Source organism: Oreochromis aureus, linkage group 2 (genome assembly GCF_013358895.1).
Source record: "Oreochromis aureus strain Israel breed Guangdong linkage group 2, ZZ_aureus, whole genome shotgun sequence".
Lineage (NCBI taxonomy): Eukaryota > Metazoa > Chordata > Actinopteri > Cichliformes > Cichlidae > Oreochromis > Oreochromis aureus.
The window spans coordinates 15,035,366-15,054,141 of NC_052943.1; the positions used below are offsets into that span (position 1 = coordinate 15,035,366).

At 41.7% G+C, this 18,776-nt stretch overlaps 2 protein-coding genes across 3 annotated transcripts; both read left to right on the forward strand.

Moving 5' to 3' along the window:
* The first annotated feature begins 9,246 nt into the window (after nt 1-9,246).
* Nucleotides 9,247-11,541, forward strand: LOC116318301 (leucine-rich repeat neuronal protein 4). 2 transcript variants are annotated; one of them, XM_039598241.1, is made up of 2 exons: nt 9,247-9,294; nt 10,448-11,541. In XM_039598241.1, exon 2 carries the CDS (start codon nt 10,450-10,452, stop codon nt 11,257-11,259), a length of 810 nt encoding a protein of 269 aa, XP_039454175.1. In that variant the 5' UTR covers nt 9,247-9,294; nt 10,448-10,449; the 3' UTR covers nt 11,260-11,541. The 2 variants fall into 2 exon arrangements, with proteins under 2 accessions (XP_039454175.1, XP_031593164.2); XM_031737304.2 differs by lacking the exon at nt 9,247-9,294 and adding an exon at nt 9,627-9,864.
* Nucleotides 11,542-11,803: 262 nt separating this feature from the next.
* Nucleotides 11,804-14,356, forward strand: LOC120432894 (thiosulfate:glutathione sulfurtransferase-like). The gene is made up of 4 exons (XM_039598249.1): nt 11,804-11,923; nt 13,391-13,519; nt 13,788-13,950; nt 14,161-14,356. The coding sequence occupies exons 1-4, from the start codon at nt 11,827-11,829 to the stop codon at nt 14,213-14,215; spliced, it is 444 nt and encodes a 147-aa protein (XP_039454183.1). The 5' UTR covers nt 11,804-11,826; the 3' UTR covers nt 14,216-14,356.
* The last annotated feature ends 4,420 nt before the right edge of the window (nt 14,357-18,776 follow it).

The window sequence follows — 18,776 nt, forward strand, 5'->3', positions numbered from 1 at the left end:
ACGAGTCTGCACTTCGTGGCTTTTCACGGAAAGACCCGAATGTGGCCTGCTTTCCCCCCTTGTGTCGGATTAGTAACAACATCCTGTGGCTAATGTAAACATCCGTTTCAGCGCACTTTCCTATATAATATAATATCACATGATATGACTGTGTTATATATCGACACGTGACGAGATATAATGTCATCCAAAAATCAAAATCTGGGATTATAATCTCAAAAAATCGATTAACTAACTCAAAATTTCAAAATATTTTCCCAGTTTAGGTTTATTTTCTCAGACGTTTGAGTTACTAAGCTCAAATTTTAAACACCTGACTCATAATTTTGATATAATGACTTATTCAACAAGTTGAGACGAATAGTTTTAATGTGTTGATGGCAAGAAATCTTTATTTATTAATCCATACATTTATTTATTTCAATGGCATAAGCAAGGTTCTACATACAGGGTATTGGAAAAAAAAGACAGCAGTTTTCCATCTATGGTGTTAAAGGGGTGAAGGGATAGCAAGCAGCGATAACGAGCATTCACCACTACGGGGAGCTACAAATCAGTGTAAAGGTCTCTCGTTAAAAAGAGATTTTAATCGAATAGATACATAAATTCCAAAGCTACATGATATTTTAACATATGTACAGACAGGTTTTGTTGTCTGTGATATACCACAGCAGAAACCACAGGTGTAAAATGAATTGATCACCAATCATAATAAAATGATTGGTGATTTAATTCCTGCTTCAGCTTTGAGGACTTGGAAGTGATCTTAATGTTTAGCATTAACCTGACCAGTAACATCTTATCTGCGCTTTTCCTACTGTGATGGCAAGTGAAAAACAGTCTTAGCAGGTTTGTCAGTAAGTTTATATATAGTGCAGCTGAAGAGCAAAAATAAAATGTTTATGCCACTGGCTGCTGTCCAGAAAGAGAAAACTAGAAAATCCTTCACTGATGTTTGGTAATTTTGAGATATTTTGAGCCTCTAAGTCACTATTCTGTGGTGTTGATACATTGTGATGTACACACTATTTATACTGCCAGTGTGCCAACTTTCCACTCGTAGCCTGATATTTAAAACATTCTGCTCATTGTTAGCCAAGACTCTGGGAAGTACTTGTGCTGAGTGTGTTGCAGCACCCCCTGGCAAATTGTAAAGGACCTGTATGTCAATTTAATACTGAAAAATGATTAATAAATAATAGCAATAATAAGTTTTAAGTCATTTCCTCCATTATGTTTTAAAATTGTATTATATTAGCTTTTAATAGAGAGTAAAGTAGATCTTAGGTTACTCAGGTTCAGTTGTGTCCCTGCTTGCAGAGAGGTCACCAGATATGCAACCCAGCAGCACAGTATAAAGGCTATACAAAACTGCTTTTCAGATGTCTTTGTGAATCCTTGACATATAACAAAATCTAGCAGATTATCAGAATCAACAGCATGCTCCTACAGCACTAATGGTGACAGTGAAAGCATATTGCCTACTGGAGAACCTTCAGAGACACGTTGCCTATTTTTATTATCCTTTATTTATCTAGGTAAACGTCTGATTGCAGTTAAAATATCTTTTTCTTTTTTTTTCTTTTTCAAAAGAAACATGGCCGAAAGAGCAGCATAAGTTACGAAAAATACAACAAGTAAAGAAAAAACTCCAACCAATATTCAGCAGACAAACAAGTGAACACATTATTCCAGGAAACAGGGACAGTGTCACGGTTCTGGGTCCGTCGGACCCAGTATTTTGAGTTTATTATGTTTTGGTTTACTTTTGCATCATGGATTATTCTTTATGTTTCTCTGGTACTTTGTGTTTCAGTTATCTTGGTGTTTTGGATTGTTTTCTCATTCTCTTGTGGTGGTGGTGATGATGGTTATTATTAGAGTTCATGTTTCTGTTTATTCCGTGCTTTAGGATTTGTGGTTTCATGTATTGTTTGAGTTCCATGTGGTATTTTCTGTCTCTCAGTGTTAAGTCTGCGTGCTTGTTCAGTAATTCATGTTTCCCGTTTTATTGTGAAAGTCTTTGTCTTATGTTAGTGTGTGCAGCTTGGTTCCCCCGTCTCGTTAGCTCTGATCTCTCCCAGCTGTGTCTCCCTTCCGTTGCCCATTCCCTCATTACTACCCTGTGTATTTAAGCCCTGTGTTTTCCTCAACCCGGTGTCGTGTCGTACCATCAGACTATGCCTGTGTGTTTCCATGTTAGTGTTCAGTATTCGCTACCATTGCTCAGTTTATGTTTTGTTTTCGTGCCAGCAATAAAGCTGAGGTTTAAGTTACAATTCAGTGTCTGAGTCCTGCGATTGGATCCACCTCTCCATCCGCCTGCACACAGAGCCCTGACAGAACGACGTGACCAGTATGGATCCAGCGGACTCACATTTTGCCTCCAAGGGAGAGAATCTCGCGCACCTATGGGATTACTGTTGGAGGATAGCCCACGCAGCGAGCCCCGACAAGAGGCTGTTGGAGGTAGTATTTTTTTGATAATTTTTTGTCGTCCACTGCCTCGACTATCAGTTTTCTGAATATAAATGGACTCAAACACATAATAACAGCTCTAAGAGCGAGGCTAAATTTCGAACTGTTTGGCATGGGCGGCCCAGGGAAAGAGGATTCAGTTGTTCTCCTGGAGGCCCTCGCCACTTGGTGCTCTCAACAACAGCAGCATTTTTTGCCAAGGCTTATCGCCAAATCGTTTGATCCGTCCTTAAAGAAGAAATGCAACCCTCGCCATCATCACCCAACCACACTTACATCCTCTCCTCTAGTACGGACTGGTGTAGTTTTCATTTCCACACCTTCAGCTCACTTAGCTGCCCAGCCTCCAGTGGCTCACTTAGCTGCCCAGCCTCCAGTGGCTCACTTAGCTGCCCAGCCTCCAGTGGCTCACTTAGCTGCCCAGCCTCCAGTGGCTCACTTAGCTGCCCAGCCTCCAGTGGCTCACTTAGCTGCCCAGCCTCCAGTGGCTCACTTAGCTGCCCAGCCTCCAGTGGCTCACTTAGCTGCCCAGCCTCCAGTGGCTCACTTAGCTGCCCAGCCTCCAGTGGCTCACTTAGCTGCCCAGCCTCCAGTGGCTCACTTAGCTGCCCAGTCTCCAGTGCTCCCAGTTTCACCTGTAGTTCAGGCCCCTGTGCCCCCCGTAGCTCCGGGGTCCCCCGTAGCTCCAGTCTCACACCCTCGCTTTAGGCAGGGAGAAAGTCTTAGTTCCACCCAGGGAGATTCTTGCTCTTTAGCTGCTTCAGGCGAAGTAATGCACTCCAGGGCTTCCCCAGAAGCTAGGTTTCACCCCCCAGCTATTACTGGACCCCTGAAGATTAAGCAGCCCTCAGAGAACTCCTCCATGTTAGTGTTGCCTGGGCAAAGCCAGTGCTCCGTGCAGTGCCAGCTGCCTTTATGTCGGCTAGTGGACTCTTTGCCTCGTGTCTCCGCTGGAGGGTCCGGCGACCGCTCCGCCTTTGCCTCGTGTCTCCGCTGGAGGGTCCAAGGGGCCCGTCCGCCCTTTGCTTCCTGTCGTCGCTGGAGGGTCCAAGGGGCCCGTCCGCCTTTGCTTCCTGTCGTCGCTGGAGGGTCCAAGGGGCCCGTCCGCCTTTGCTTCCTGTCGCCGCTGGAGGGTCCAAGGGCCCGTCCGCCTTTTGCTTCCTGTCGCCGCTGGAGGGTCCAAGGCCCGTCCGCCTGCAGCGCCTCCGTCTCGGCTTCCACGCCGCCGCCAGCCTGCAGCGCCTCCGTCTCCGGCTTCCGCCGCCGCCAGCCTGCAGCGCCTCCGTCTCGCTTCCGCCGCCGCCAGCCTGCAGCGCCTCCGTCTCCGGCTTCCACGCCGCCGCCAGCCTGCAGCGCCTCCGTCTCCGCTTCCACGCCGCCGCCAGCCTGCAGCGCCTCCGTCTCCGCTTCCACGCCGCCAGCCTGCAGCGCCTCCGTCTCCGGCTTCCACGCCGCCGCCAGCCTGCAGCGCCTGTCTCGGCTTCACGCCGCCGCCAGCCTGCAGCGCCTCCGTCTCCGGCTTCACGCCGCCGCCAGCCTGCAGCGCCTCCGTCTCGGCTTCCACGCCGCCGCCAGCCTGCAGCGCCTCCGTCTCCGGCTTCCACGCCGCCGCCAGCCTGCAGCGCCTCCGTCTCCGGCTTCCACGCCGCCGCCAGCCTGCAGCGCCTCCTCGCGGCTTCACGCCGCCGCCAGCTGCAGCGCCTCCTCTCCGGCTTCACGCCGCCGCCAGCCTGCAGCGCCTCCGTCTCCGGCTTCCACGCCGCCGCCAGCCTGCAGCGCCTCCGTCTCCGGCTTCCACGCCGCCGCCAGCTGCAGCGCCTCCGTCTCCGGCTTCCACGCCGCCGCCAGCTGCAGCGTCTCCGGCTTCCACGCCTGCAGCCGCAGCCTCGCCTTCGTCCTCGCCTTCGTCCTCGCCAGGTCCGGCCTCGTCTGGCCCTGCCTTGTCCACGTCTGGCCCTGCCTCGTCTGGTCCTGCGGTTGCTACGCCGTCGTGGGGCCCAGCTCGTCCTGTTCCGCCTCGCCTCTGCCGGCCGTTTTCCAGGCCTCTGGGTTGGCGTCATGGCCGTCGAGGTCGGCCTCCGGAGGGAGATCGTCGCCGCTGCTGGCATTGCAGCCGACCTCCGGATCTGCTCAGTGGCCGCCGTTGCCGTGTGCACGGTCGGCCTCCGGAACTGTTTGCCCGTGGCCGCCACTGCCTTCCAAGTGGTCGGCCCCCAGAAGGGTTTTGCCTGCGCCGCCGCCGTCGCCGTGTGCACGGTCGGCCCCCAGGGCTGTTTTCCCGTCGCCGCCGTTGCCGTGTGCACGGTCGGCCCCCAGAACTGTTTTCCCGTCGCCGCCATTGCCGTCCGCACGGCCGGCCCCCAGAACTGTTTTGGCTCCTGTGTGGCCGACCTCCGGGTCGACCTCCTGAACTGTTTATGGACTCTTGTTGAGCTTTGGTTTTTGTATTTTCCTGTGCTTTGGGACTGTTTTCTTGTGGTTTTTGAACTGTCTTGTTCCTTGTTTTTTGTTTGGTTTCTGTCCCTCCGTCCTGGACCCCCTCCGCCCACCCTGGCCTGGTGCTTGGTTGTGCTTTTTTGTTTAGGGCTGTCGGGAGCCAGCCCTTAGAGGGGGGGTACTGTCACGGTTCTGGGTCCATCGGACCCAGTATTTTGAGTTTATTATGTTTTGGTTTACTTTTGCATCATGGATTATTCTTTATGTTTCTCTGGTACTTTGTGTTTCAGTTATCTTGGTGTTTTGGATTGTTTTCTCATTCTCTTGTGGTGGTGGTGGTGATGATGGTTATTATTAGAGTTCATGTTTCTGTTTATTCCGTGCTTTAGGATTTGTGGTTTCATGTATTGTTTGAGTTCCATGTGGTATTTTCTGTCTCTCAGTGTTAAGTCTGCGTGCTTGTTCAGTAATTCATGTTTCCCGTTTTATTGTGAAAGTCTTTGTCTTATGTTAGTGTGTGCAGCTTGGTTCCCCCGTCTCGTTAGCTCTGATCTCTCCCAGCTGTGTCTCCCTTCCGTTGCCCATTCCCTCATTACTACCCTGTGTATTTAAGCCCTGTGTTTTCCTCAACCCGGTGTCGCGTCGTACCATCAGACTATGCCTGTGTGTTTCCATGTTAGTGTTCAGTATTCGCTACCATTGCTCAGTTTATGTTTTGTTTTCGTGCCAGCAATAAAGCTGAGGTTTAAGTTACAATTCAGTGTCGGAGTCCTGCGATTGGATCCACCTCTCCATCCGCCTGCACACAGAGCCCTGACAGACAGTGTATTTATAAGCCTTTGTTTCTATATTCCATTCTGACTTTGGTGATAAACATTTGTATAATATTGTGAGAGCATGTGCTATATCGGTTTTGGTTTTTACAGATAAACACAAATAAGAAAGAATCAGCCTGAGCAGAGATTTATAGATAAAACCAACCAATTTAATGCTGAAGTTTCTCCAGATGTATTACACAAAAACAAAACAAAGTCAGGTAAGGAACCAACTAACCTATGAATCAACAAAGAAACAGAGCACAGAGGGGACACAGCTATGATGGAGGACACAACAAGGGACACAAGCAAACTGAGGGTTTAAATAAACAAGAGAGGCCAGCTGTGGGGATGATGGAAATGAGGCCAGAGTGGAGACACCTGGGAAGAAACATGACACAACATAACTTAATCAAACTAATGAGACACGGGAAGCAAAACCAAACATAATGAACATGAGACGAGAGACTAGCAAAATAACACTGAGACAGAGACATGGACAAAGACAGACAAACTTAACATTTTTAAAGAAACATGACTGACTATACACACAAGGGACCGTGGGGAGGACACAAATATTTAAAATATTTAAAATAATACATTTTAGTTAAATATAAGTTGTAAAAAATAGCTGTAAACTATCAATTTTTAGATTAAAAACATGTGTTTACGTCATTGTGGTAAAAGTCAGGCACGTTATCTGTTTACTAACTCACTGGATTGTACGGATATGGAGAAGGGGAAAAAATTATGATCCAAAGATCAAAATCTGGGATTGTAATCTCAAAAAATCGATTTGCTAACTCGAAATTTCAAAATATTTTCCCAATTTACATTTATTTTCTCAGACGTTTGAGTTAGTAAGCTCAAATTTGAAAACACCTAAGAGACTAAAACAGGCTGGACACGAAAGGGAACAAAGACAAAGAACTGAGAACTAGAAGCATGAAAAACTAAACTAGGAAACAGTGAAAATACTAAACTAGGAGCATAAACAATGAAAAATAGAACACAATCATAACTGAGAACTGAATAAAATAAATAAAATAAATAATTAACAGTAACATGAAAAAAACGAAGAACCACCACAGTGTTCTTGTTAAACGGTATTTTGAAAAACAACTTAGAACATTTGCAGATAAATCAGTATTACCCACAATTTCATTGTACATGTACAATGACAATATAGGGCTATTCTATTCTATTCTATTCTATTCTATTCTATTCTATTATTCAGACTGTTTACCAAAATGGTCAAACCTTCCACAAAACAAGAAAAAGAGCAGCACTGTATTTTTTGCAGTTCACTACACCATTAATGTCGTTCACATTAATGTTGAATTTCTTCACTGCAGAGAGCAGAAGTCTACCTTCAATTATTAGAAGACTAACATCAAAGTAACTATTTGATATCAATGATATGATGGAAAGTTTCAGGGTGGATCCTGAAAACATACTTGTTGGAGTATCAGGAACAAGTAATACGTTTTTAATGTGCTGCCTCAGCATGAATCACCAGTAGCCTTATGTTAGTTGTCTCATGTATTTCCTTTATGTGTGAATAACTCTTGATTTAGGATATAGTAACAATGTTTAGGGTACTCTGATAAAGTGTGGTGTGTGCAAATATAAATTATACAGCTCTTTAGATTATTACTTAGTGCTAAGGGTGCTATGTTATCACAATATGCAACACAATTGTTTGTGTTGTATAGCACTTTTCAGCATTGAAAAAAACAGTTCTTTTCAAACATTACAAAAAGCTTGTCATTTCCCCACATATATCTCAGCCAAAATCTTTTTTAATAAGCACATAGTCAAGGTCTTAACAAAGTAATGAAGTTTTTTTTAAGTGCTTCATAAGGATTTTTTGTCCTTAATTAGGACAAAGATTAAAAATATTGTGAAAAATGAAAGGTTATTCTTTGCCAGCTATAGCACATTAAAGGATGAGAACAAAACAAGGCCTCATCTGTTTCTATTCGTTTCTCTCCAGTGTCTCACAGTGGGGGCTACAAGAGGTGGAAGGGGTCTTTAATAAGTACACATCTGAGCATTCCTCACCCCGCCTCCTCCCCCAACCAGCACCACCACCCCTCTCTCAAAATTACACATAAACACGCTGTTAGGTGACCTTATGTGCTGTCCCTTTCCACAGTAACACCTGCAAAGTACGTGGGAAGTTTTGCTTTAACAAAAACAATTTTAAAAAGACAGCCACACCTACAGATTGTGAAAAATATACAGAGACACAATCCTTTCTCCTTGCTACTTAGCACTAGAGCTGCCACGATTAGTCGACTAGTCACGATTACGTCGACTATCAAAATCGTCGACGACTGATTTAATAGTCGACGCGTCGTTTGAAGCTTTGTAAGATCACAAAAGACGCAGGAATAAGTAGTAGGATTTAAAAGTGTAATAACGGACTGAAACAGAAGATGGCAGCAGTGCATGTAAAGGATGCCAGCTGCCGTTAAACCCCGAAGAAGAAGAAGCTGTGTCCCAGAATTCATAGTGCGGCCCAGCGCAGTTGTCAACAATGGCGGCAGCTAGTTAGTTTTAATATTACTCTTATTATTCTTTCTGGGTCACAAAATAAACGTTTAACATATTTTTCAAGCTGTACGTTTACATCCAATCGATGCATGATCTGATTAGTCGACTAATCGCAAAAATAATCGGTGACTAGTCGACTATCAAAATAATCGTTTGTGGCAGCCCTACTTAGCACATTAATATGCTGAACAGCACACAGAACCCCCCACCCAACCCCCACCCTTCCTAACACACAATGAAACCAAAATTCAAAGCACAGATTTTAAAAAATCTGTGCCAACCAGTGTTGGTCAAGTTACTTGAAAAAAGTAATCAGTTACTAATTACTGATTACTTCCCCAAAAAATAATCCTGTTACTTTACTGATTACTTATTTTCAAAAGTAATCAATTACTTAGTTACTTAGTTACTTAGTTACTTTTTAAAACACGATTTACAACCTGAATAGGTGATAAAGCGATAGATCTTTCAGCCCAATTCTACTTTTTCTGCATAATTCATCATACAAAATGTAATCAAATGTAAAAGTCTCTTTTTAAAACTTGTTTTATTAGTTTTAATCTTTTAACTTTATGCATCAAGCAAAAATTAAATTATATGCAACATTCTCTGACTGGAAGAAATTTGTTTAACATTTAAACCTATTTTCTGCACATTCCAGCATATAAAATAAAATATTTTTTTGTGTTTACACTCACTCTTTCAAATAGATGCAAGTAAAACACAGCAGAAAATAAATAAAATCAAAGACTAGCGGTCCTGTTGCTCTATTTTCACCTGTAAAGCAGGACTGGGGTAGGCGGAGGAGGTTTACCCTGGTGCAGGTGTGCCGCAGCGGTCAGTGGAAGAATCCATGAGTTTCTCTCTGTGAATTTCACATTACGTCGTAGTACACTCGGTGCTTGCTTGGAAGTTTAGGGTTTTTTCGCTGTAAAAAGTAGTTTTCTTCCACGCACAACGGACACTAATGTTTTTGTCACTTTTATGGAATCAAACTCAAAATAAGGTCAGTACTTCCACGCTTTAAACGCTGCATGCTACACTCTGTCCCGCACTCGATATATTATGATCTGCAGACAGCTGTTGTCACGAACGTCGCACTCGCTTACGTCACTGTCATGAGACGTTCTCGCAAAAAATCACGGTTTTAGTAACGCAGTAACGCAGCGTTCCTACGTGAAAGTAACGGTAATCTAATTACCGTTTTTGCAATAGTAATCCCTTACATTACTCGTTACTTGAAAAAAGTAATCAGATTACAGTAACGCGTTACAAGTAACGCGTTACTGCCCATCTCTGGTGCCAACTGGTGAGATCACAGATGGTCAGTTAGAAAGCTTGCTGAGAAAGAGAAAATAGTAGTGCAAGAAGGGAAAAAAAGAGTCAAAAGAGGAGGTAGGGGGAAGCCCTGAAAGGAGAGAATGATGAGGGGGTGTAGATGAGGAGGAGGAGAGAGTCTGAGAGAAACAGCTTACGACTGAGAACTATAGACAGTTGAGAGCACACATGAGAGCAGCCACAGTGGACACAAAGAACTTCAGACTTGAGAGTTGAGACATCCACCAGCATTAAGCAGGTATAGACCCATTTCAGTATTTTTTATTCGCTTTATAGCTCCATGTTTTATTTTTAGAGGTTTAGTCATAAATATTAGCTTTTAACTGCTTTTTAAGAAATATTCTCTGTGTTATAATTCATTTTATAAACCGACTAGACTGAGTCTGCTTTTTGTCCTTTTTGGGTTCCCACAGAACTCCCCTGGCTTTCTGCCAGGTACAAATGTGTTTGCAGGACCGGACACTGCAGATGTTTGAGTATACTCAAGAGCATTTATCAGCTGTAAACAGAGGCCAGCCAAAGAATTTTATTTTGTGTCTCACCACACTAAACCAACACTTTTATTTTTCTCTCCTTTGATACAGTGAAATGCCAAAACAGAGAACAAATGTTAAAGTCTCACTGTTTTTATCCTTGGTACCACTGCACAACCTCTGCTTCTTTCATTCTTAGAAATTTCAACCAAATTCAGTAACAAGTTCCTTTTTTTTCCTACAGTGTGTTCCTTATGTAACTTCCTTCATGTAACTGAAGGAAATTGCATAGAAATACGTTGTAAAGTGACCAGTGACCATCTTTATTCTTGTCATTTCTTTTCACAGAGATGACCTCACTTTGCAGGAACCTGGTGGCTCTTCTCTTTTTTGTCTTGCCTCCCATGCATCCCCATTTCTTCACTAATGCTGCCTCTGCTTCCACACCCATCACCCGTCGACGGATCATACACATAATTGACACAGGCTCAGAAAGCCAGGATGATTATGACTTTAATGAGGATGAATATGACATCACCAAAGCTCCTCCTAGGGTGATGTCCTTCCCAAAGATGAACCGGAAACCCCAGCTCTGCAAGTATGACCCCTGCTTGGAGCACCAGGTTCCCTGTGCTACACTTTCAGAGCAAACTGGGTGCCTCTGTCCTGGGATGAGTGGAGCTAATGTGCGTCCTCACCCACCACGTATCCAAGCACTGGTGCCAGTCAGTGAGGGGAGTGACAGAGGGAAAATACAGGTGCAGTGGTGTGCTCCATCTTCAGTGGTATCTCAGTACAGAATAGTCATCGAGGGAAGGGACGGTGAAATCCAGAAGTTTGGGGATGCTTCACGGCGGGGTTTGGTCAGATCTTTGGAAGTGGGAACTAAAGTGTGTGTGGTGGCGGTGAACAACGCAGGAAGCAGCGATCCTTCAGATTTTTCATGTAAGCGGTATGAATCTCATGAATCTTCTGACCACACACTGATGGCCTGGGTCATAGGAGGTGGAGTCGCTCTCCTTTTACTGGTTGTAACAACAGCTCTGATCTGTGGGAAATATCAGAAGTTTCGAAAGGGAAAGCGAGACTCTACTGATGGACTTATTAAAGTACAGGTGGAACACTGTGATCTGGACAAATGCAGTTCTGTAGTTGTGTAATCAGTGATTGTAGAATTTAAATATTATTTAAATTCCTTCAAGGAATGTGTAAATACAATTATAACAATGTACAATGAGCTAAAGTGGAGGAATAATGAGAACAAATAGTTTATTATGCTCTTTTGCAGTCACCATGATTTTATTTGCTGGCAAATTAACTTCTGTAGATTTGTTTGTTTTTTTAATATATCAGAAACAGAATGTAAAGTAAATATTGTTTTTTAGGAGACAACTACTGAGTGTTTTATAGTAATAAAATTGTTTAAATAGGAACTGTTTGTGTTTTTTGCGACCATTAAAAGGTTTGTGCTCACTGCATTTGATCTTTTATGCATGTCACACTCATAATTTTACTGCATAAACACTTTTTCCAAAGATTTGTAAAATATTTAAAACCACTTACTGTACTCTGTAAAACAGCATTCAGCATATGTATTGATTTAAACACCGTCTCTTACTTTTACTTTGAAAGGAGTGACAAGTTGATTTGATTGGCTAAGCGATGAAGTCTCACTGCTTAACTCCGCCTTCCACCGGTATGTGAGCCAATGACACAGAACCAAACAAATGTATCAGGAAGAAGATGCAGTATACCGTACCGTATGTGAATGTCATTGCATTCCCATTTCTAACTTTCACTCAACAACCAGGATGGCGAACACAGGTGAGTCTTTTTAGCCCACTCTTACAGTTACAGTTAACAAACTACAGAAGATTTATTACTGTCTGAATTTGCTGAATGAACTGAAAAATGTCTAACGTAATGAGTAAAAGACAACTACTTTTAACAGTGACAAACCAAAACTACAGCAGCTTAAGAAGCAGTAATACAGCATTTTCATAAAAATGCTTTCATATGTTTTCATGAACTTTGGGGTCACTTTGTTAAACTGTTTCCATAGCCTGTGCACATTTCTCTATCTAATAATTACAAAAAGAAAAAAAAAATGTAGAATAAGAATGACTCAGCAAATAGTGAAAAGATCAGATGGGAGACTACCAGTCTCCTTGGGAATTGTACTCGGATACTCGAGCAACACACAACAAACAGGTTTAATCGTTACTGATAATTATCTGCATACCATAACCTGTTGCATTAGCAACGAGTCAGTCCGGTGTACCTTTAGTCATATGTTACAGATTAACACTCCTCACACCATCTGATAAAAGCAAGTATGCGTGCCGTCATGGAAGACTAATCTGCCTGTAAGGAATGTACTATATAAGTGGCTCTGTATGTCAAGCTCTGCTTTTAGGAAGTCTTTAAAGTTTTTTTCTGCTTCAACTAGAAGCTAAATTGAGAAACTAATGATGTGAAGATAAGTGGCAGTTTAGTCCGGTTTGTTCTTCTGACACTGATTTTGATATCTGAACTCCAGGAGAACTTAAAAGCTGATTTATTATGTATACTTTCCTAGTACTGTGTTTGACCCCCATTTGCCTTCAGAACTGCCTTCTTCTTTGTATAAATTACAGAAGGTGCTGGAAATATTCTTTAGAGATTTTTGTCCATATTGACGCAATAACATCACAAAGTTGCTGCTGATTTGTCCCCTGCACATCCACGATGCAAATCTCCCCTTCCCCCACATCTCAAAGGTTGTGGAAGCAACGATTCTGACTCTACTATTTGAATGTCACAGAAATTAACAGTAGGCAGACCAGGCAATGTTTCTGCAATCTTCGCTGCCATGTCATTGGCTGATTATATATTTCAAAGGATGAACAGCTGAGCAGGTGTACCTAACAAAGTCGCTTGGGCGTGTACATGTAACTATGATGTACAGGTTGTTGTGGCACTAACAATAGAGCCAAGATAGTCTTTGGATCACTGCATCACCCTGTCCATATGTCATGTTATCACTGATATCTGTGTGGTTAGCACTGGTACATCCTTCCCTATCAGTGTGTTTGCATGTGCCTTTGTGGGCAGGTAGAGCAGGTATCACGTTACAGCTAAGCCTTCACATGAACAGCAGTTAGTTTTCTTTGACAAGGATGCAAGAATGCATTCTTGTGTCAGGATGATTTGTCAGAGGAAAATTAGTATTTAAGGAGTCCGTGGTGTAGTTTTATTTAATTTGATGAAAGGTTATCATATGGTTTCTCGTGTTTCCTGCCATGTTCCCAGTTACCAAGGAAATCTCCTATGAGGAACTGAAGGCTCTTGTGGGAAAGAGCCCGAAACTCATTCTGATTGATGTCCGCAGTGAAGAGGAGGTGGCAAAAGGACATATTCCAGGATCCATTAATATTCCACGTAAGTCTGTTTTATATTTCTTAATGTATATATATATATATATATATATATATATATATATATATATATATATATATGTATATATATATGTATATATATATATATATATATATATATATATATATATATATATATATATATATATATATATATATATATATATATATACACAAAAGACCTTTGCATGTGTGTAGTGGTGACTGTGGTTTTTCATGTTCTGTCATTTACGTCATGTTTTCTATCTTTGCCTCTTCTTTGATTCCTTCAGTTAGTACAGTAGAGGGTGCTCTTAAAATGGATCCAGATGAATTCAAGGTCAGGTACGGAGTAACAAAGCCACAGCTGGATGCACCAGAGCTGGTTTTTCACTGCCAGATTGGCAAGCGAGGGGCAATGGCTACCACCAAGGCTCATGAGTTAGGATACGTGAAGTAAATAAGTTACTGCTTATAATACATAATACACACAGATGCATACACAAACACATGCATACACGAGGCCCATTGTTTTCTAAAACAAAAACTCCAACTGTCCTTTATTAATACAAAGGCAAAGAGTCCTTAAGACTTATTATTAAAATGTGCTGCTTTTTATGTAATAATGACAGTTTTCGTCTTTCATGTCTCTGTTCTCTGTTTCAGTGCACGTAATTATGCTGGTGCATACAGCGAGTGGTCGAAGAAAGAAGGAAAATGATGCCAAAGGAGAGTTTCATATTTATTTATGAAAATAGGAAGTATGAAATAAATATTTAGCCATTTCAATCTTGTGGTATTTTTCAGACTGTATGCTGAATTTTATATTTATTAATAAATACAAATAAATAAATAAACTTTTTGTGTTTTTCTGTAAAACCACGAAAATATTGGAAGGTAATAATTTTTTTTAAAGTGGTGGGTTGTGGGGGAATATAAGCACCTTGTATAAAATTATCTCTGATTCTTTTAATATTTAAAAAAAAGACCTAACAAGTTCCTGATTTTCAGCTTTGTACCACACAATGTCTTTTTGTAATGTCTCAAATTAATCTGCACTCACATTAAAAAAAGGTGTCAAAAAGATGCCTTCTCTCCCCCATCTTACTGCGTTCACACTGTTATTAATGAAGGCTCACATTTGTTCCAGCAGCAGCGTTAGAGCCATAATCCCTTCCCACATCATGACCTTAACTTTGTTTGTGATCGTGGGACTCCCTGGTCAACGCCACCTCTCTGTATGGATCGGCACACTGCAGTCGAAAGAAAGGAAAGAGCTTAAGAAAGGAAGGACCTTTTCTTCTTCCCAAAAAAGAGTTTCCATGATTACTCAGTTAGTTTGTTCTTTTTAAAAAGATTAAGCCACAGCTAGAAGCCACAGTTGCCCCAAAATCACAGCGCTTCATTTCTTTGTGAACTGATAGAAGAACAGCAAAGAAGATTCCCAGTTGTTTGTCCATCTAACTTCACTATCTGCTCATTTTCTCACCTGGTTCCTCATCCTCTTGTACAATCTCTCTGTACTCTCTCCATCCTCCTCACCTCTTCTTTGTACTGAATATCACACACAAGCATTATATTCTATAACAAGATAAAATAATAATAATATAACTTTATAAAAATTCTTATAAGAGCAGGTGGGGGATCCATAGATGGCTGCTCTTAGTATTTTGTCTGTAATTATGCGACCCAAAAGTGTTGTTACAAGGGGAATATTAAAATAAAAGAAAGGAGGAAACTTAAGTTATAAATTGTAAGATGTAAAATATCAGTTGATTTTTTTAAAAATTTGTTGTTTATATAAATAAAAACAACATTGTACTAAAAAAGTAGTTTTTATAGGATTTCTACCACAAAATGTTTTTTACATTTCTATATTTCAACTTGTTTTCTTAGTTTTGGGTTATTTTCTCAGAAGTTTGACTTAATGCATTGAAATTTTGAGATAATAACTAACAAGTTTTAACTTACAGATGGCAAGAAATGTTTATTTTATGTTATGTCATTTTATTTGATCATTTATTTTTCTGTGGTAGAAAAATATTTATTTTTCCACACACAGGGGATTGGAAAGGAAATGGGGAAAAAAGAAAAAAGGTTTATGAGCGTTCACCACTAAGAGGAGCTACAACTCAGTGTAAAGGTCTCCACCGAAAAAGAGATTTTAATCTCAATGATACTTTTACCTGGGCAGACAAATAAATAAATAAAGAGCATAGACTGTAAATCTGTAAAGCTGCATCTTATTTTAACAAATATACAGATCACTAAAGTACTGTGAGATATATATATATAAAACATTCCCCTCTTCCCCCTGCGGGCAGTCTATCCTTCAAGTTCGGGTCTTCTACCAGAGGCCTGGGAGCTTGAGGGTCCTGCGCAGTATCTTAGCTGTTCCCAGGACTGCGCTCTTCTGGACAGAGATCTCCGATGTTGTTCCTGGGATATGCTAGAACTACCTGCCTAGCTTGGGAGTCACTGCACCTAGTGCGATTACCACTGGGACCACCGTTACCTTCACCCTCCACATCTTCTCGAGCTCTTCTCTGAGCCCTTGGTATTTCTCTAGCTTCTTCCTGATGTTGCTGTCATTCAGAACCACTACATCGATCACTACAGCCGTCTTCTTCCACTTGTCTACCACCACTATACCACCGGTTGGTTAGCCACCACATTTTGTCTGTCTGTATCTGGAAGTCCCACAGGACTGGTAGGTCCACTGGTAGGGCTTCTGGATGTCTGCCGGTGGTACATACCGTGCAGAGGCCTGTCCTTCCATGATAGTTCCTCCTCTTCCTGCTCTTGCTTGGGTTTCTGCTGCCTGAGGTATTTACTGAGCACGCGGTCGGTTGGGGCCATCTTCCTGATGTATCCGTGGATCATTGTTTCATCCTGGACTGTGGTACTGACACTCACTAGCCCCTGCCTCCTTTCCACTTACCACACAGTCTCCGGTTGCTGGACTTGGGGTGAAACCCTCCATGCATGGTCAGGAGCTTTCTTGTCTTGATGTCAGTGGCTTCTATCTCCTCCTTTGGCCATCTTATTATCCCAGCAGGGTACCTGATCACGGGCAGGGCGTAGGTGTTGATAGCCCGGATCATGTTCTTACCGTTCAGCTGACTCCTCAGGACTTGCCTGACCCTCTGCAGGTACTTAGTGGTTGCAACTTTCCTAGCGGCCTCTTCATAGTTCCCATTTCCCTGTGGGATCCCCAGGTACTTGTAGCTGTCCTCTGTGTCTGCAATGTTGCCTTCTGGTAGGTTCAAGTGTTCATGCTATTGGCTGCTATCAAGACAGTGATAGTTTTGAGATGTTTTGATGATAAATCTCTCAGTCACTTGTATATGATTCACAGCCCAGTATTTTAAAGAATTCTGCTTCTTATCAGCCAAGGCGTGTGGGAAGTAGTGGTGTCATAGCACCTCCTGGCAAATCAAAAAGGATGTGTATGTGTATCAACTACTGAAAAATAAATAATAAATACCACCAATCATAAGTCTATGTCATTTTCGCTGTTATGTTTTTTGTTCTATTTATCTACATTCCATTCTATATTCTTTCATTTTTAATAGTGAATAAAGTGTCTCGCAGTGTGATCAGACTTGCAAACAGAAGCCCAGCTGCAGAAGAAAAAAAGCGCTTTTCACATTTCTTCACAAAGCTGTGAAAAATAGCAACATCTGGCAGATTATCAGAATCAACAAGCTGCTCTATTGGTCGTAATGATGACAGCGAAAACATGTTTGCTGTTTTTACTATCCATGATTTATTATCATTTATTTATTATACAGGTAAAAGTTTCATATCGATTAAAAGCTCTTTTTCAAGAGAGACCTGGCCAAGAGGGCAGAGGACGTTACAACAAACACAACACATAACAATATGTAAGTAAAGGAACAAATCCAGGTGGTATTCAGTACAGACTAATGAAAACAAACCAATCATAATAGATCATTACAAGAGCACCATTAAAACTAGTCACACTGACCAAGAGACGTATTCTCTCTCTCCAATAAGGTGGACTTAGAGTCTCCCCTGCCGTAACCACTTCAGCTCGATTATTCCAGGAAACAGGGACCCAGGTCTTTCAAGGTGAATTTTAAATTACACATTCTGATCTATAGCGATACCTAAATACTTGGATTTGCATCCATTTAACACCAGCTAAAGTTAACTGAGACTTAACAACATCATAGAAAGACTGCAGAAGCACATTTTATGTTGAGATTTCACATTATGTGACACATTTGTTGATATGTTCAAAGAAAATATGCTGTTTATTCGTTCATAACATTAAAAGGGCACAAAAGACTTTAATAATAAAAAAAAGAGGAAATGTGTTTGCGGCAACTCTTCTTTGGGTATGGTCCGAAAATATTCAATTTTCCGTAGAAAAAATTTGTGAAGTGACCTGTTTCCTTGCTTCCTTTATCAAATCCCTTAGCACACTACACACTGGGACTTTCTTTTATGAAATGAGAGGAGACAATGTAGTCCCATACATCACTGCAACAAATCATCTAACCAGTCATGAACCACAATATTTAAAATTTTCAACAACAGGCTGTTAAATGCAAAGCTGAACTCTGATCATCGAACTTCCTGATGGATGAATGTTGTCCACAAACACATATTTATATTAGTGCTGTAAATCTAGATTATGAGTTCTATTAATTCATCAAGGTAAGTTCAAGGTTCTTTATAATAAATTTTTTATTGTTTAGGTCTATTGTATTAATGCCTTTAGGATAATGATTAATTAGGTTTTACTTTGATTCCGCTGGGAGTGATGGATGGGGGTAATTTTACTTCAGTCGTAGAAATCTTAAACAAAGAGGAGGAAATGAGGTAGACTAGATCACATATCATTTCAGCAATAATGAGCATTCTGCTAAGAGCAGTGCAAACTGCAGTTCACCCAAAGAGTGAGCAAGAGGGAGGGAGTGATGTAGGTCTGCTAACCAAAATAATACACAACGAGGCAAGTCAGATCAATGAGAAGAGTCTGAACGACATCAAACTATATATTTCTGATAGAAATTACTGGGCACTGCCAGAGAGGTTCTGAGGACTGAGACTCAGGTGGAGCAGAGGATTTATCCAGAGGAGAGCTGCGTTAATGCAAATTATCATCATTATTATTACAATGAACAGTAATTATTTATCATCAGATCAGATGTTAGTGAAGGTACTGATGCTGTGTTATGTTAGTCAATGCACGCCTGGCTGTGTTTTCTTTTGTTTTGCATACAGACATTTTTTCCTACATGTTCCAAAAC